The sequence below is a fragment of the Strongylocentrotus purpuratus genome, unplaced genomic scaffold (assembly GCF_000002235.5).
Source record: "Strongylocentrotus purpuratus isolate Spur 01 unplaced genomic scaffold, Spur_5.0 spur5_scaffold_2, whole genome shotgun sequence".
In the NCBI taxonomy this organism is placed as follows: domain Eukaryota; kingdom Metazoa; phylum Echinodermata; class Echinoidea; order Camarodonta; family Strongylocentrotidae; genus Strongylocentrotus; species Strongylocentrotus purpuratus.
Window position 1 is genome coordinate 22,630,532 of NW_022145605.1, and position 19,715 is coordinate 22,650,246.

Genomic DNA, 19,715 nt, shown 5'->3' on the forward strand with positions numbered 1-19,715 from the left:
TAGATCCGCGCCTGTTTAATCTTGTGGTTATCTTGTGGTTTCCAAACCACAATAGATAACCACAAAATACTTTTTTACCGTCTGAATTGGCTTTCACCGTGTGAATGCGGCTAAATACAACTAAACACAATTACAATAATGATGAGGATTATTATTATCATCATCATAATTATTATTATTATTAATATTATAATTGTTATCATTATTATTATTACTATTATTATCATCATTATGACTTATTAAGTAAGCAAATATCATTCCCCAAAACCTGGGGGGATGATTGTACATGCCATCCCCCCACCTTGTGAGGTGCATGGGGGGGGGGATGCATCCCCCTCATCCCCCCCCCCCCCCCCCCGTTGTCTACGCTGATGTTATGCTATATATATAGATAGAAAGAGGAAATGATAGCAAAATAAAAACAAAGAATAACATAATGAGAGATATAGAAAGAGAAGAAATTGAATTACGAACCCTAAATCGTTTTCGGAATTATGAACCCTATTTCATTTTCGGAACTGATACGAACCTTCGAAATAACGAACCTTCGGAGTAACGAGCGTTCGGAATATTAAGGAACCTGAATTACGGACCTTCGGAATTATGAACCTTCGAAAATACGAGCCTTCGGAAAAACGACATGTAACCATAATTGTGCGGTTATTCTATACATAGAAGCCTCTAAAGTTGAAAACGTATTAGTGGCCAGTAGTATTTAGCGGATATTCTGTATTGAGCGGATAAGCCTTCCGACATGCTGTTTTGAGTCCTAATTTAATCTGAAACAATAAGACCCAAACAAGAAGTTACGGCATGTGACATAATATGAGAGTAACGAACAGGTTTACAGCTTCAAAAATATGTAGGCCATTATTTAGTTAAAATGCCAAAAGATAGTATAAAAAAACATCCAAATGTAATCTCTAATTAGTTACTTCTGTTGCCGTTACCGACAGATGAGCCCCCCCCCCCCCCTCAGTGTTATTTAGGGTACGCATATGCTCGTACCCTCTTTTTGAAAGCACCCCCTATCTGAGGACTGCCAACATTTCAGAACCCCCCTTTCGCGGGCTTTTCGCGGGCTTTTCCTGCCTTGGAGACAGGCGCGGATCCAGGATTTCTTAGGGGAGGGGGCCCAACTTTTAATTTTTTTTGCTCCCGAAAATTTGAAAATCGCGCCGGCCGAAAAGTCGCTCAGTGGGGGGGGGGGGGGGGGGGGGGGGGGGGGGGGGGTACAGAGCAATTTTTTTTTTTTTTTTTTTTTTTTTTTTTCTCCCGAAAATTTGAAAAACGTGCCGGCCAAAAATTCGCTCAGTGGGGGGGGGGGGGGGGGGGGGGGGGGGGGGGGGGTAGTGAGCACATTTTTTTTTTTTGATCCTCAAAAAAAAATTCAATTTGCACCCCCCCCCCTTGAGCGCCAGGGGGGGGGGGGGGCCCAACCCCCAAAAAAGGTAAAAATCACGTGATTTTACATGATTTTTTTCTCAAGGGGGGGGGCCCGGGCCCCCCGGGCCCCCCCCCCCCCCCCCTGGATCCGCCACTGCTTGGAGACCCCCCTAAATCAGGAAAAATGCTCAATGTACCCCCCTAAATTCGGAATAATTTCTCAGGAGTCCAAAGAGATCAGAGAAAAAAAGAAAAACACCCCCTTTTTAAAGAAATCTCCGGTTGAAAAGTCAAATACACCCCTTTTTTTACAATTCTCGGGCCGGACTTTGTCGCACGAAAAGTACCCCTTTACCGGACATTTTGGCAACACGCATGCGGTCATTCCGACCTCTGAGTGGGGCCCGGGGGCCGGGCAGATGGGACGTGCAAAAAAAAAAATTATTTTTCTCTTGTACGAGTTGGAGACACTGTAGCCTCCATTATTGGTGGGTGTCTCCAGTTTAAAGGAACGACTAATTCGTTTAAACTAGCTAGCTAGGTGAGTAAACAGACCTACGACCACGAGCAGAAATGTTGCCGGTGACGTGAATCGGTCAAATGTATTTTTATTTAACAGGGTAGGCCCTACTAGGCTAGGCCTACTACTAGAGACATAGTGACTAGTGTATACGTTCAGTCCCACACGTTCCCTTTCGAGTATTCAATTCAGACCTTCCAATTCGATATAGAGCCATACATTACATAGACCCTATACAGATATAGCTGCATTGTGGCTGTGTATTAAAAGCTCTTCTTTTGATTCTCAACATTTCAAACACCACCGTACAAAACTCAACTGATTTCACTCAAAATCGGTACTTTAGACTTGGTGACAATTGATGACCTTCATTTCCTGTCTAACTGCAGGTTCAGTCTTGTCGTGGTGTTTAGAATGGTCCAACCCAATATCAGTCTGACAAGAGCCTGAGGAGAGGCACAATGAGATCTTTGAGCAGACTAGCCAATCGTGTGAGCAACCAGTTCCTGTCACCACTTCGTAAACAAGAGCTGCTGCTGTCTAAGAGATGGAAACAGGAACAGAACTTCAACCTCAAAGGATACTTGGTTGCCGAGCTATCCAGCGCAAGGCAAGAAGATTTTTACATTTAAGGGGGGTGTGATTCTGTCCTGTTCTTGGTAACTTACTCCATCTTTTCTGTCCTCTTATTATGTAGAGTCTAGTTATACTTTGTTTCTCTCATTTCAGATTCTATCTTCGTTTTCCCTTCTATTTTTTTTTTTTCATCTCCACCTTTCCGGCAGCAGTTCTAATCATTTATTTCCACATTTCTTTTGCACTTTATTTCTTTAAAATCATATATTTACCACCTGTTCGCATTCTGTTTCTTACCCTGTTCCTTGATTTCTTAAGTCATTACTAAAGACATTAGTTTCTTCTAGTTTAATGTTTTCCATTCTAGTTGATTTTCTTTCCCTTTTTAAATGCATCATAATACAATGTACATTTGAACACAATTTAAGTTGCACCAAAATTAAAAAATATAAACTATTGTGATTAAAGGGGCCTTTTAATAACAGAAAGTACATGTTCTTAGTTTGTCATATTCTGCTGTAAATTATATACTTTAATGACCATAATGACACTTTACGCTTGGCGGATTCTTTAGATTTTCCACTGCACCTGGTAGGACACCTTACTCCAGACATACGGACAAGAGTTGTGCTGCTCACTTCAAGGGTTCCAAGCACACCAAAGGCAGCATCCCAGCCACGCCTCCCCCAGACATCACCAGACACACACAAGCCACCAGAGATCACCTCACTCCAGAGATAGAATTGAGACTAATTACCAGAGAATGCCCCTTGTGGCACGAGACCACTGACCAGTGTCCATTCACTGACCCATTCTGGGCCTTCTATTGGCCTGGTGGTCAAGCTCTTACAAGGTGAGGGCGAGGCTTCAATGTAGAAAAAGAAAAAGAGGATTATTTACTCAGTCTGTGAGTGCTGCTATTGGTTATACATGTGGAACTTATGGTAAGAGAAATAAACAGGGAGAGAGGGGGTATAGTGGTCCACATGCACATACCCCATTATCAATTATACCTGGAGGAGAGGGTTTAAGACAAAGGAGAGGGAGAAGAAGAGGAGGAGCAGGAGAAGAAAGGGGGAAAAAGGAGAGGAGAAGCACAAAAAAAAGGGGGGGGGAGGAGAAGGACAAAAGAAGGAAAAATAATGTCTCATACAGTGTGATTCACTGTAGTACTCATTATGAGACTTCTACTGGCCTGGCTCTTACAAGTTGAGGGTTCAATGTAGAAGGATAAGAAGAAGAGAAAGAATCTCTCATAGCTCGCACAATAAATAAATGGAATCTTGATAATCACTACTGCAGGTATAGAAATATTATTCTCATCCCTAGCCTTACAGCTTCAATAAATCTTTCTGATATACACAGGTATATCTTGGATCATCCCAAGTTAATTAAAGGCAGATCTGTATTAGACGTAGGATCAGGGTGTGGTGCTTCAGCTATAGCAGCGCGTATGGCAGGAGCTAGCAGAGTACTGGCCAATGATATTGATCCTGGTGAGTGACAGTACTACAGATAATTTATGTTTGAAAGTGCATTAATGAAAATGCATTGCACGCAGGTTGCTCCACAATCGGATAGGAAACAAGACTTATCAAGTTCATTATCATACTCATTTTTACTTCACCAAGTCGTAGTTTGCTTCCTGTTATTTCTACAGCTATATGCAGCTCTTATTTGCAGCTGTGACCAAGGACAAAATATTGTAATATTACTTAAATTGTATCATAATGTGAAAGAGGATGTAATTCAAGATTTTCAAAAAAAAATGTGTTTGAAGTTGAATATTGATGAAAGAATACGTACAACAGAAAATCAATATTTGTCTTCAAACACAATTTTGGGCGGTTGATCTTTGCAGTGTGTCTAATAAATTACATCCTCTTTCAAATTATGATACGACTTGAGTGAAATTTTGGGCTCCCAACACTTTAGAGGGGCTTTAAGTATGACAGATGACTAGTCCTACCATTCTTATTCATATAACAACCACAAGGATAATTCAGTAGTAATATCTCTATAAGAATGATTTAAAAAAAACATCGTTTATTATTAATTTCTCTTCCTTCATCTCTTTCTTTGCAGTTGCAATCCAAGCTATTGAAATAAATGCTGCCCTCAACGGTATCACATTGGACACAAGTGCCCAGAACTTGATAAGCCAGCCATGCTTAAAAGACAACCAATGGGATGTGGTGTTTCTCGGTGACATGTTCTATGATAAAGACTTTACTAACATGGTCGTTGATTGGCTGATCTGTTTGATCAGGAAACACAACAGTCGGATTTTAATCGGTGACCCGGGTAGGGTTTATTTGAGAGATCATCCAATGAGAGAAAACCTTATCAAACTATTTGAGATTGAACTACCTCCAAATTGTGTGGAAGAGAATAGGGGTCATAGTTCAGGGTATGTATGGGAGTTTGTTTTATTTTAATCCTAAATAGATCTACATTTATATTAAAGTATATATGCCGTCAGCTGCATGCAAGGATGCTGCAACTGCCATTGACAATACCACTTTTTTCACTGTCTTTGTGCCTTAAAGGGACTCTGTAACATGGTTCAGATGAGAGAAAATGGTGCTGAGGTAGTGACTTCAATGCTAGATGTACAAATAAAGATAATCTGAAAGTTTGAGTGAAAACAGACCATTATTGAAGGGACTTAGTAACATTGTTCAGATGAGAGGAAATGGTGCTAAGGTAGTGACTTCAATGCTAGATGTACAAATAAAGATAATCTGAAAGTTTGAGTGAAAACGGACCATTATTGAAGGGACTTTGTAACATTGTTCAGATGAGAGGAAATGGGGCCAGTCACCACGAAATGAGTCCAGTGTCGCATTAGGCTCAATCGTAGTAATGTGTGTATGTACTGAAAATTGACCCACCTACCACATTTAAGATTTTTCCAAAAATCGACTTATTAATGTCTTGTAGTTTATGTCCCCAGAGCTTAGATCACGAAAATATCTCCTTCTAATATTTTTTGGCAAATAATATAGGCTATGTAATCTGAAATTATCACGAAAATGATGCATTTCTCAAAACTGGGTAATCCCATTGTTTATAAAGTCCAATTAGGTTTTTGTTCATATTTCTGGATATAATTTATCAATTTTAATGTGTGACCCCTTAATTTAAAGCTTACTTAATGTAGATTCATATAATACTTAAAAACAGGAATACAATTTTTGACCAACTGGACTCATTTCGTGGTGACAGGCCCCAAATGGTGCTAAGGTAGTGACTTCAATGCTAGATGTACAAATAAAGATAATCTGAAAGTTTGAGTGAAAAACAGATCTCTATTAACGATAACAATTGGGAAAAACTGATCTGATCGATTCCTAAATTCTCCCAACTTTATTATTACAAAAATAATTACATTTTAGGATAATTAAAATCTTCACAAAGTAATGAATTGGCTCTAAATACCATTCCAGACATTTAAGTGTTGACAGATTTTTGATAGCATGTTTTATGTCTTATTTTCATGGAGAAACGGTTGGGAGAATTTACTATTAGAGGGTGTCGCAGTGACGACTTCAAAGACAATAAATATCTTTGTGGTTTGAGAATTTTTTCAGGATTGTTTGCATTTTAGAGGGTTAGTAGGCCTACAGTAGAAGGTATATAGTAAGTAACATTTCTTACAAAAATTATGCAGTTTTTGCATCAACCTTCAACAATGTTACCTAGTCACTTTAACCAAGAAGTAACTTCTTGTTTTAACATAATCAATTAGCAAAATTTGAATACATAGCTTCCATTATGGTGCACGAGTAACAATTTAAATAAATAGCTCATACAGCAGCTTGTGAGGGAAAAATTGAATGAATATTCACTAGCAGATTTTGACTTGCCAAGAACTAACCTTTCTTGCTCACTGTTGTCTTCAGGAAGTAGGAAGTATGTATTTGTGAGTTTAGCCGTTTTATACTGGTTTTGTTTTTAACTCTAGGTTTCTTTTACATGAAGTTCCCTTCTATAAATGATAAAACAGCACTGGTTGACTGTATTTTCCTTCAGGTAAATTTGTTGTTCCAACTTTTTTTAGTTTATTTCTTTACTTCCTGAGATAACAAGGGTTCATTATAACAAGGTTATTTTGTTGGTCCAAAGGAGTTTGATATACCAAAGGCTCATTCAGACTTGATGCTGTAGACCACCACAAAAAAAATTTTTTTTTTTTTAATTTTATTTTTTTTAAGTAAATGAATGGCAACTGCTCCCAAAAAAGGTCCTATGCTTTTTCACTTAGCTCTGTATCGAAGGAAACAGAACTGTGAAGCATATTACTCTATGTCATCATTTGTAAAAAATGCTGCAGTTTTGCCGTTTCATATCTGAACGGGGTTACTCTGTATTCTGTGCTATTTTATATGACAAGATTTTAATGTAACAACAAAATGTTATTGGTCTCACAAAGTTTGTTAGAATATGACTCAAGAAAATACATGTATTGCACTTGGTTATGATAATTAAGCTCCTTGCCCATTTGTCAGTTTACAAAATGTTTGCCAATATTTATGAAGTCATTCTATGCAGTTCAGGAAGAAATGTTCCAAAAGTTTAGTAGACTGAAAGAAAATATATATTTATTCTTCTTGGTTTTGTGTGTGATATTTTATGGGTAATTTTTATTATGAAATTTCATGTTATTCCACATTAAAATGTTTAGATATGAAATATTGATGTGTGCTAGAAAACATGAGGAATTTTATACTGTGTCTTATGTAACATTGTAATTTTGGCAGTGTTGCCCTAGCTCTCTTCTGGGAGGCACTTTGCTTCACTATGCATTAAAAGTTTACCTTCTTATTATAACTATTATTTTTATGAGGACTGTTACTTTCTGTATTGCATGTAGAAAGTGTGTATAAAACGTGAAGAAATTCTTTTTATGAGATTTTAGACACTGGGTTTCTTCATTTTTTCTTTTGTGTGTATGTCTTTGTTTAGCATTAATTTCCTATTCATTTTTTCTAACTTCATCTCTATATTTGTATAGATGTATTAGGTATTTGGATGTATCCAGATATTTGGACCTTTTAATTGAACGTTTTAATTAAAACGTTTTTCTATACACTGAAAATGTATGTACTCTTCTGTCAAGTCACAATCTCCATCCATATCTTTCTTACTCTCCATCCCTTTATCTTTCTTTTGTTCACTCTTTCAATTCCTCAGTGCCTCTCTTTCACTACTCCCTTTCTCTCCCCTCTCATTCTCTAGATCAATCTTCCCTTCTATCATTTGCCCCCACGCCCTGTTTGAAGCCAGAAGGGCATGGCATGGCATGTATTGAGTTGACAACCTTCTGGCTCTAAACAGATATGATCCTCCCTTTCCCTTTCCTCTTCTCTCTCATCCATGTCACATCAGCGCAACAGATTGCAAAAAGGGAAAAGAGCAGTACATACAATTAGAAATGTATTTCAATGAAAAGAAACATGTTAAAATATTCCTCTGTGCTATACATAAACATGTACAATGTATCAAAGTGAACACAAGCATTACGGTAATATCTGCATATACTTTGTTATTTATAAACTTATCTTGCAGGTAAGGTAAAGCTCTTGATAAACTTTCTTTCATAAAAACAAAATTGTGTTGAAGAGTGCAAAAGAAAGACACAAATGTTTATCTCTGCTTATATTACCAAGTATAAATTCCTTTGTATGTCTTGCAGGTAATATGGAATTCTGGATAAGAAATCTATTTACAAAAGTAGTGCTCTACCTACCCCCAAAATGTTGTTTTGATCATATGAAAATGTCTGGTAGATGAACTCAGAAATGAGGGTTCCTGCCAATTCATCATTTCAAATTTTGCAAAAGATAAATTTTAATTCAGATTTGATCATTCACAACAGAGACAAAATGACTAATTATGTATATTTCCATCCTTGCCAGAACTCCACATTACCTGCATGATTGTTTTGCTTGCTCAAGCTCACACTTTTTTGGTGAAAATGGGAATTTAACACATTTTCACTATGTATAACTCTTTACAGATGAATGTACATAATTATACACATACATTTTTCCTATAACCTGTAGACAGGCCTGGTAAAAAGAATACATGTACTTTCTCTAAACAAGAATAAAATAAAATATACACATACTTTGTAAAGCATCACATTTTGAATTACTGTTTAAGAAAATGTGCATTCTGATTGCTACATACATGTAGTAATTATCAATAGGAGTAATTTCTTCTTTGTTTACCTAAAATATGTTGTTTATTTCTCAAACTGAATTTTAATACCTGACTAATTCAGCTCCAAAATATAAGTTGTATATTAACGGAAACAAGGTGTGAAGAAAAAGAAAGGAGCACATAAACACTGAAGGAAAGACATGGCTTTATAATACAAGAGACTTTGCTTATTATATTGAACCCTTACTTCCAGCAAAAAAAAATTAAAAAATTACTAATCAGCTGATGGTTTCTTAAAATAATTTAACATAGGAGTCATTTCTTGGGTACGTTGAAATGAAAAGATAAGTGTTATAATAGGGTATATAATCTGAATTTGATTAAACATGTATTTTGGAAGTCTTTGCATCTTTGCCATACTCTTAAACACAAAACAATTCAGCTGACTATGCTAACTTAGAAATAAACATTTTTTTTTTCTTCAAATAACCTTGAATAATATCAAGACATGAGAAAAACCATACATTACCAAATGTATCAGGGGGGTTACAAAAAAAAATTAAATTTCATACAAGGATAGAAATCTCCTAAAAATTATACCAGATCCAACATTTTTTATGAACACAAGCTCACAAAAACGTTGAATTCATAGTACACTCGACATGTACGTATCTGCTTCCCAGATATTTTTCAGTAAAATGGCATTTACTTTCAGGCATCACACAGATTTATATTTACTTGGTCATATACCGACATTATCGGTACATCTATTTGAATACAAAATTGAAATTACATTGAATACCCTGGTTTCCATTACTATTTCTATTATGTCTGTTCAAGTAAAAATAGATTCACATAGGTAGCCCGCCACATACATGTATACTTTGGCTTGCAACTTGAAACCGATCGTTTTAAATTCAAAAATTCAAAAGATATACAGTAGCCCTGATATTCCATTTTGAGCCATAAGCCTAATAAAGTGTGACTCATCACATTGCAAATATATTAAAAAATTTGTACTATACATTGCACAAATGTACCACCATGACAGCACTACAAAATAGTTCCAAAATATACACATTTGGGAGGGGGATGTGTAAAATAAGGAGGAAATATGTACAGCAAATGGATGAAAAAAAGAATTTGTCTAAGGTTTGTAAGTTGCAATGCAGCTGATTGCAGCTGCTATGCCGCATTGAAAGCATTGAACATGTGGAACAAGATTTCATCAATGTAATAATCAGTTTGTCTAATGACCAACATGATTAATTCATTTCAACAGATCTCTGAGCCAATAGAAATAATAGATTACAGGCTATCGCGTAATATTAATTTTTTATATGGCCATTAGTCGGGCTAATTAGACAAAGGATTGGCTTGCAAAATTCAACTCTTGGGCCTAGTCATCTACTATTTAAGAAAAAATAACCCATGCTGACATGAAGCTTTGTCTATTAAATTTGTTTTTCACAAAGAGAATACATAAACTAATGACTTATCAGAAACACAACTAATAATCATTTCAATACACGTAGGGCAAGGTATCCAATTTAAACAATAATGTACAATGGTATTTTATCACAATTGTATCAACATTCAACATTTTGACCAATAAATGATCCAATCCATAGAAGAATATAAAATCATTCACTTGATGGAAGTATAAAACTGCCAATATTTACAAATCAATTTGAATCAAAGTATAAACACTTATTGTGCTTCAATGAAATAAGCAGTTCCACAAAGGGTTAACAATTAATTTTCTGTCATCAGAGCCATGAATTGCAAAGTGCCAATAGTCAAAGCTATTAACAACCGAAAAACAAAAAATGTGTCATATTTCTCTGCAAAGTATATATATATAACACATGAGAACCCCGAGCACAACATCAAAATTTGTTTCTTAAAAGGCAATAAATTGACAATGTAACCCATAAACTATAATCAAAAGAAGAAAATTTATCTCTATAATAAAGATTTTCCCTTTTAGACAAAATTTCCTTTCTTCACAAAAGTATTTCACAGAATAACAGAAATAGAAATACATAAAATGTAACAATCTGAAGACCAAACATGGATCTCCATTACAGGAGAATTATTGCAATCATGAATTTTTGTTCTTTCTCTTTCGTTTCAATGCTTGTCCCCCAAAGCACACACCAATCCACATGGTATCTCATTTAAAAATACATCATAGAAAAGAAAATTGCACAAGTGATCAATTTCCTCACCATTAAACACGCAGGAATTAAAATTGAAGATCAAATTAATGGAAATGAAAAGCAAAGCAATAAAATAATACATATATTCCCCATTAAAGATTGCTAGGTTTTGAAAATGAATGCTTCTCATACAATTTTTTTTGGTCAATATGTTCATCAAACTTGTAGCCTAAGCTTCAGATTAGCTTACATTTTGGACATGTATGAGATCAAAACACTTCCATGCAAAATCCAAGCACCGGGCCAGGAGAAAGAACTGGACTTCAATAGTTTTAAAAAATAATTATTTGCATCTTTTCTTCTTACCCAGTATTCCATTTTTCAGATTTCAAACACAGTATGAACAAGAGAATTCTTGGGGTGTTTCACAAAACTTGTCATCAGTGACAAATGACAGTTTTTGTTATAAGCTACTATAATCCTTGCTTCTGATTGGTTATCAGCAGATTTGTCACTGTTTTTTGGTCATTTGTCATTGAAAAAAGGCATGGTGAAACACCCCCAGATCTACTATAATAGCTCTCTTGCTTGGTCGCTTGATGTAAATTCAATGCAATGATTGCCTACGCAAAAAACAAAAAAGGAATACTGGGTCAGCATCTTCCAATATCTATGCTTTACACATACAGACAAACCCATGGCAACGACAACTTGTAATAGTAAATTGTTGATACACTTACAAAACCTGCAAATAATGTATGATAGGGTTCATTGCGAGGAGCAAAATCTGCTTGCCACAATGCCAATGTAACCAAAGGGTTTGCCTGATGAGAAGAAACCATGGAGCCACGAAAGAAACAAGTAGAAACATGGTATACTCAAGCACATTTCCATTCTCCATACAACAACTTTATTTATCATGCAGGTGATCGGGCTCGTCAAGTTGCTTAAACGCTAAAGCCTTCAGAACTCCAAGATTTCTCACCCACACCACAGAATAAAGATATTCCTCTCATTCGTGACTCCATAGTAAGCAACATAATTCTACAGGACTAGCTAGAATAACGCACAACTTCCTCTGATCAATAAAATCATATTTTAAGGCAAAATCATAGCTTTTTTTTAAAACTTCTTCATCCAAGTATGAGCTGAAAAGCAGAAAGGCATTGCAACTCTTTGAGGTACGTTGCTTCCAACTCCTTTGTTTCTATGACATATTTTTGTTGTGAGATACCTCTGGAGGAAGTGTCGTTGCTCATATAATAATATCCACCTCCTCGTTGTCGTCTGGTTTATGATAATGGTACCCGATGCCGTTCTCTTCCTTCTTCCTCAGACGAAACTTTGTGATCTGTAGCACAAACGAGAGTAAAGGGCCAATATAAATATGTTAAAGGGATTGGGTCTAAACAAAATCCTGGATTTAGCTCATGCTGCAATCATAATTGTAAACATTTAGGTCAGTCAGGAATCCCATGACATTTACAAGCCGGTCGTCTGTCTGATTATCAAGATATTTATGATTAGAATTAGACATTTCAAAAATCTTTTTTCCAACGGTTTTTATAACACTAGTCTATTGGGAAAAATGAGTATTGTAAAACCGGTCACTCAAAGATTTCCAGATGTTTTCAGGAAACAAGAAAAATATTGAGTTCATATCACTCATTAAAGGATGTAAAACAGGAATTATTCCTCCAAAATAGACAGGGTAGCAGCTATGCATTTCCACCATTCTCGGAAATTGCTCTACAAAGCAAGCGACCTACCTCAATTAGGAACAGTCCAGAGTTGGTGTTGGGGTTGGTGTAGGCATAGAAGATCCAGCCGACCAGGACCAGGACTAGAACACCAATGGCAATGGACCCTGCGATGATCCCGATCCTCAGAGCATTAGTGGTACCGTCCTTGGATGAGCCATCACCTGCCTGAGCCATCTGACCACCCTTGTTGTTTCCATCTCCCCTCGGTGAGTCTGCACAAGATAAGAGTATAATACAGACTTTCATATATTGTATTGTGTCATACAAGTCCACTAAGGCATTATTGCACGGATGAAGAAAAAAAATTGAGAAGCATATGACAAAGTGGCAAAACATCAATGTTTTTTAGTGTGTTTTGCAATGTGTAAAATAAATTTGTGGTGCGAAAAAAATCAACAAAAAAAGGTGTTCATTTTCGTGTTGTGTCTTGTGATGGATTGATATTATGTTTTATATTCCACATACAAAGAATCTTGCGCTACGATTGGTCAAAAGTAAATCATGTGATGAAAGATAGTTCGCCCATCATTGATGGGAGAAGAAAATTTTGTTGCACTATGTAGATAGTACACAGTACAACGCACTTTCACTGAAGATAGAAGTACTTTCTTGTATACGTTGCGTATACGTACGTACGTTAGTACTGCATGCACTGTACGTATCGTACACCGTTTGCTAGCTGTTAAATGATGATTCGTTTCTCTAAAATGACAGAAGAAGTGAAATGTTTCCGATGTAGAGTATAAAGCAAATAATCACCTTTTGGTTTCAGGCGATGGCAAACTATCACTTCCTCGGCGATCTGAATGTATACGCTATCTTTCCTCGGCTTCGCTTCGGAAAGATAGCTACATCCAGATTGCCTCGGAAGTGATAGTTTTTCCCCATCACCTTCACCAACGGTAATTATTGACTTACTGCCATATGGAGTGACATTACCGACTTGTCTATAATTCAAAAGAATTCCAACAGTAATTCGTTTTCACTTTTAAATCTCACTTACATTTACCACACCGCCTTCCTGTGTACATTGTAGGGCATATACATTCTCCATAGCGGCAAGCTCCACCATTCAGACAACCTATGCCTTCTGAGCAGTCTGAAATACAAGGAGGAAAATTATCATTTGATAACGAGTCTGTCTACGAGAGGTATTACAAAAGTTAAAGGTACAACACTGATAATAAAGAAAGCTTTGTTTATACAGTTACGCTCGTTACATTGTTATATCACGAATCTTGTTATATCAGGGTAAAAAACAAAAAACTATAAAGAGCTCAGACCTGGACAATCACCCTTTATATCAGACCTCTTTATACTGAGGTTCCACTATATGCTGAAGGGTATACAGAAAGTGAAAGGTAGCATAATAGATATTGATAAAAGTCGTGGGGATTCAAACAACATGGGAACAACTGTTCTCTGTGTAGATTATGACTGGGATGTATAGGAAGTGCTTTTAAATCTGTCCTCCATCATTTCTGAATTAAATCAGGTGCTACCATTCATGTCAACAAATTTGAAATGTTAATGGCAAAAAAAAGACACAGGTAACAACTGCCTTCAAAACCTGAAAGTTAAAGCCTTTCAAGAATCTAAACATGTTTCATGTGTGATCTTAAAGACTATCTTAAAGATAATCTATGACATACTTTCCCACAAGAGCGTCCTACGTACCTGTGTAGATTGAAGGGTGTTTTCCCATAGTAGACCGTGGGGCTCTGGTCGTTGGTTTTATCGTCGGAAGAGGGCAGTTGTATGGAACATTAGCAGTATTAACCTGGTTTTAAAAAAAGATGCATTGAAAATTAAATTTTTCCATCTTCTTCGAATAATCCACAATGATCAGGCCCATCCTAAAACTATTTCAAAATATTCTCTTGTTTTGCCTTTAATCTGACTTGTCATTCTTATTATTAATAAGCACAAAAAACAGACATTATACTCTTCAAAGCTCCCTCCCCCCCCCCCCTTCCCCCCTCAACCTGGCAATGGTATGAGGTAACTAGTAGAACTGAATATGGCTTTGAAGAAGGGGGTTAATTTCCCTTCACCCATGTTGATTAAACCAGGTCAGGCATGCATCCTATATCATAATTTGACCTATCTATAGTGCATACCTGCTCGTTAGAAAGATACTACATAAGACAAAGACAAATTTAGTGATTATTATGTTGCCTTACTTTTCTTAAAGCAGCTATCTTTGTGTCACTATGCTTTGTGTGTGTGCTTGTTTGTTTTACCCGACTGCTAAAAAATCATGTGTATGCTTGTAAGTAAGCAACCAGGGGACCGACAGTTTAAGTCCTCTCCAAAGGGCTTGCTAATGAGGTGTAATGCCTTACCAAAGGGCACTACCGCATCGACTTGGTCTCGAACCCGGGGCCTCCCGGATACGAGACCACTACTCTACCACTGAGCCGTAGCACCTCCTTTGCCAAGTTACCTAAAAGCAGGACTCTAAATTAAAAGGGGTCTGGTACAAATGAGCCCTCAAAATTTCTCTCCAGACCAGACCCTTCCTCCTAATTTCATTGTAGTTCTAATAGGAGGCTTGTGCATTCAGGCCTTAATAAAAACTCAATTCAAACCCCTACAAAAATAGTGCGCATTCCTGCTCTTAAAAAGGAAAGTGCTACCATCCAAAAAGAGAGGAAGAAATGAATTCATTACATACATCTTTGTCACACTGGGATGTAATCCATGCTTGTCTATGTCTATCGAGGCCATCGTCTGAGCAGCGTTTAGCCGTGGAGCACCACGTACAGTTGAAGTAGATCTGACTGTTAGCACAAGACTCACAATCCATATGCAGGTTACAGGCTAAAGAAAGAGGTAAATTAGAACGACAATTAGAACGTAATAATAATAATAATAATAATAATAATAACTAGATGGAATTCGACTGCGCGCAGTCGAAAATGATGCCTCCGTCATAGAGCAATTTTACAAACCAAAACAGAACACATTTTTCGAATTCAAGTTCAATTGTAATCCATTAACAGGCTCTCAGAATACGTGATTACAAGCAATTTCTCATTTACATATATGACCCTTTGATCTTTGACCTCATGACCCTAAAATCTACTCAGTTCATTGGCTCTGCAAGATGTCCTGAGTTAAATAGTAATCCATCTGTCAGTTCTAATGAGAATGTGTTCACAAGCTATTTCTGCATACATAATGAGCCCATGACCTTTGACCTTTGACCTCGTGACCCCAAAATCTAATCAGTTCATCTGCTCTGCAAGTAACATACATGACCTAAGTTTGGCAGCAATCCATCACTCGGTTCTTGAGATAACGCGATCACGAGCTGTTTTTGCATACATAATGAGCCCTGTGACCTTTGACCTTTAACCTCATGACCCCAAAATCTAATCAGTTCTTTGACTCTGCAAGATACATACATGACCAAAGTTTGGCAGGAATCCATTAATCGGTTCTTCAAATAACGCGATCACGAGCTGTTTTTGCATACATAATGAGCCCTGTGACCTTTGACCTTTGACCTCGTAACCCCAAAATCTAATCAGTTTATCGGCTCTGCAAGATACATACATGACCAAAGTTTGGCAGGAATCCATCAATCGGTTCTTCAGATAACGCGATCACGAGAACGGGACGTACGTACGTACGTACAGACGGACGGACGGACAACCCGAAAACATAATGCCTCCGGCTACTTCGTAACGGAGGCATAAAAACGGTGCTTATAAAGCGCTTGTAGCCACCAAAGTCTCTAAGAGTTAGTAGCCGTTTGATGACGGAGATTTTAAAGAGTTGATGAATCAGGGAGGTGTTTCACAAAAATCCTAAGTCAACTTAACTCTAAGATTGAATTTAAAATTATGGAGAGCAATTTGTAGCCATAAAAAAAATACATTCAAAAGCGAAAATTCAAGTATTTTAGACTTTTTGTTAATTCCACATCAAGAACATGAAATCTCCTTGATAATAGAAAATATGAATAATTTAAATCAACATTTTATGCCCTTTAAAATAACTTGTATAAAATATTATCATAGATGCTAATGGTTTTCCATAGTTGTTAGGTCCAAGTTAGAGATAAGTTCAACTTAGGATCTTTGTGAAATAACCCCCAGACTGGTGTTCAATTCAATGCAGAAGTCAGAAACGTGAGAATTTTAATCAGTTATGGGCATGGAGCCAACTGGGGGTATTAGGTTGAAGCTTTTGACTATAAGTACTTTACCCCAAGTTTAACACAGCTCCATGGCAGAGCCAATTCTTTGGGAAGCCTTGACTGGCAGGCTTGTGGTTTTCATACATACGCAACTCATAATCCGCTACCCATAAGCAATTACATAAACATGCATTCAATACGGTGAGCTTATAGCGCAATATCTTAATGTGACATCACAATGGGTAACAGTAAGTAATTATGCTTAAGTTGGCTTACTAAATTGATATATGAAGATCAAACTCTATGATAGAGCACAGGACAACTTACTTGGAAGTGGAGTGATTGTGACGGCAGTAGCGTTGATTACCAATGCTGTATTCAAGGCAACTTGATGGTATTCATATATAGTTCTCTTCTTGATCCCTGTAAGATAATAATCATTTTTTAAGTCATGAGTAAAGCCATGATAAATAAAAAAATTAAAAAACAAGGATTGAAGATTTTGTGTTAATTTAGTAATGTGTTGGTAATGGGGGTAAAACACAATGGAAAAAGTGTGCTTGAGATTACTTGCATTTCTTTATTATAACATTGAGAGCATTGTTATTTACAGATTCATTTTACAACTGACAATCTTCTTGTTTACAGCTGCTTCGCATAATGAAGGAAATTTGAAGGATTTAATTGTTTCTGAACTTACAACATTTGTACAAGTTTTATGCATGATGATACATCTCCAAATAAGATATAAATCAAGAGTTCTCTGACCAATGTTGAACTCTTTTGGAATTCAAAGTTGAATAAGGAAACATATGTTGGTATCTTTAAACAACTGAAGGCAACAAGCAAAAATGGAAATCAATCTATGAGCTTAGATGTAATGCACCAAAAGACCAGGAGTTGCAAGGTTAGAAATATTCAGTTACAAAAACATAACCCTGATTAATACATATGATTAGTTGACAAGATTTGGATGATTAATTGAATCTACACATGAAGTCTATCCTTAACTACATGACATGGTCGCATTAAGTTACTACCAGCATCTGTGACAGTACAAAACACTGTTGTACATTGTAGGCAAGCCAAAAGTATTTGATCAGTTGGTGCCACATACTTAATTATTGTATTATAAACATATACAGTGACAGCAAAAGTATTTTTCGTATTATTATCATCATTTTTCAATTACATTTTGTCTGATCCACACACTCTAATAAGGTTTGCAAACTAACAAATCCTTTATACATAAGTCAAACCCGCTTTGGTGACCACCTGTCTACAAAGACCACATTTTGTGTTTCCCTTGAAAATGGTTTCTCATTGAAACATGTACTAATGGAACCTGTCTACAAAGACCACTGTTTGTGTTTCCCTTGGGCGGTTGTTATAGACAGGTTTGAATGTACATGAAGTATAGGATGTGGTCGATAAAGTAAGGGACAACATAGCTTTGACATGCCCTTTTGTCAAACTTCTATACTACTGCATTCATGGGGAGTGTCACTTACACTGGCTCAGCTTCTGATCGATGTAGAAAGCATCAGCAATGCCCATCTTCATAGGGTGAGCCTCGTCAGAGATACTTGCAATGGGGATTGGAATCTGTTCACAAAAAAACAAAACAAAGACATATTAATGTGTTTGTTTGTTTGTTGCTTCATTTATCATTCTGAATCGATTATATACATTATATTATTGTTCTAGTTGTTGTTATTATAATCATCATCAGAATAATTATTATTATTATTATTATCATAACCATCATCTTCATCATCATTATTATCATCAGAGAAATCATAATTATTGTTATCTTTATCATTGTCATCTTAATCAACATTTTTGTCATCACAGAAATCATTAATTCTTCATAAAATATGAAATAATTATCATTGTCATTACCATTACAATTATCCCTAGCTAAGGCAGCCGTACCATAGGTAAAACCTGTAAAGGGAAATTCCCCATATTCAGATATTTATCATTTTCAGACACATTCCTCTCATTTTCAGCTACTATTCAAATCAAGCCGACAAGATTAGGCTCTCCATTAATTAGCGAGAGAATTTCATTTCTAAATGGTGTGATATTTATGAACTCAAATACCAGCAAACCTTCTACAGCAAATTATCTCCTGAGCAAAAATGAAGGAATACAGTGCATTCTATGTGCACTTTGGACAGATGTTTTCAGAAAACAACAAGGAATTTGGGGTTCATAGCACTACTTTGAAGGCATTAAAATGGGAAATAAAAACAGGAACAATAGGCTGCTATAAGTATAGATCCATTTATATGGAGTTGGCCAATGTTCTTCTTGCTTCTTTTTTTCCTTATTCAGAAACATTAAAGCCCCACTGCACTAGTTTGGCCAGCAGGGATTAGACCTCCCTGCATGGTCAATGACAGGTGGTTATCTCATCAAAGCAGCTCTCAACTGACATAAGAAAAAGGGGACCATTGGGGATCAATGGTCACCGATTAGGCATTGTTTGCTATATAGAGGGCGCAAGTAGCTATAAGTAGTGCCGTGAGGCTTTAATCTACTTGCACTTACCTGCTTGTATGCAAAGGTTATCTGTCCGTTGTCCCTCAAAGTGCTTTGGAAGGAGAAGAGACCAGCGGTCGGGTTGTCTCCAAGCTGAATATTGGTCCATTCAGAAATGAACAGGGAGGCTGGAGATGATGGCAAGAGTAAAAATAAAAACAATTTACCTCACAGAAATCATTCCCTCTTTATAAAAGAAATTAATAACCATCACCACTTCCTCCCCCCCCCCCCCCCCCCCCAAAAAAAAAAAGAATCACTCTTTAAAATATAGTGCAAGCCTAAGGATGATAACATATTACAGGAATTGACATAAATTTTGTTTTACCTCTGGACATGATGATAAATGTCTATGAATTTGTTTGAATAATTTCCTTTGGGGGGGGGGGGGTCTTTACTTCAATCTTCTTTTCTTTTGTTAGATTAGATTTCAGATTTCAGATTTT

At 36.6% G+C, this 19,715-nt stretch overlaps 2 protein-coding genes across 3 annotated transcripts in view; one reads left to right on the forward strand and one right to left on the reverse strand.

Annotated features, from left to right (window-relative positions):
* The first annotated feature begins 2,367 nt into the window (after positions 1 to 2,367).
* On the forward strand, positions 2,368 to 5,122 carry LOC589785 (electron transfer flavoprotein beta subunit lysine methyltransferase). The gene is made up of 4 exons (XM_030991129.1): positions 2,368 to 2,516; positions 3,033 to 3,335; positions 3,848 to 3,978; positions 4,568 to 5,122. Exons 1-4 carry the CDS (start codon positions 2,368 to 2,370, stop codon positions 4,918 to 4,920), a joined length of 936 nt encoding a protein of 311 aa, XP_030846989.1. The 3' UTR covers positions 4,921 to 5,122.
* Positions 5,123 to 11,387: 6,265 nt separating this feature from the next.
* LOC589368 (plexin domain-containing protein 2) overlaps positions 11,388 to 19,715 on the reverse strand; it is a 47,690-nt gene continuing 39,362 nt past the window's right edge. For both annotated transcript variants that reach the window (XM_030991998.1, XM_030991999.1), the window contains exons 8-15: positions 19,279 to 19,397; positions 18,234 to 18,327; positions 17,050 to 17,145; positions 15,253 to 15,398; positions 14,253 to 14,355; positions 13,579 to 13,674; positions 12,582 to 12,787; positions 11,388 to 12,163 (exon numbers count right to left, since the gene is read on the reverse strand). In XM_030991998.1, the coding sequence (XP_030847858.1) occupies positions 12,068 to 12,163; positions 12,582 to 12,787; positions 13,579 to 13,674; positions 14,253 to 14,355; positions 15,253 to 15,398; positions 17,050 to 17,145; positions 18,234 to 18,327; positions 19,279 to 19,397 (956 nt within the window). In that variant the 3' untranslated portion in view covers positions 11,388 to 12,067. The remainder of the gene's footprint in view (positions 12,164 to 12,581; positions 12,788 to 13,578; positions 13,675 to 14,252; positions 14,356 to 15,252; positions 15,399 to 17,049; positions 17,146 to 18,233; positions 18,328 to 19,278; positions 19,398 to 19,715) is intronic.

Bases quoted from the DNA above. Each gene is read 5' to 3' on its own strand.
- LOC589785 (XM_030991129.1), top strand. From the start codon at position 2,368: ATGAGATCTTTGAGCAGACTAGCCAATCGTGTGAGCAACCAGTTCCTG. The intron at 3,336-3,847 runs GTGAGGGCGAGG...TGATATACACAG, and splicing joins GGTGGTCAAGCTCTTACAAG to GTATATCTTGGATCATCCCA. The intron at 3,979-4,567 runs GTGAGTGACAGT...CTTTCTTTGCAG, and splicing joins GGCCAATGATATTGATCCTG to TTGCAATCCAAGCTATTGAA.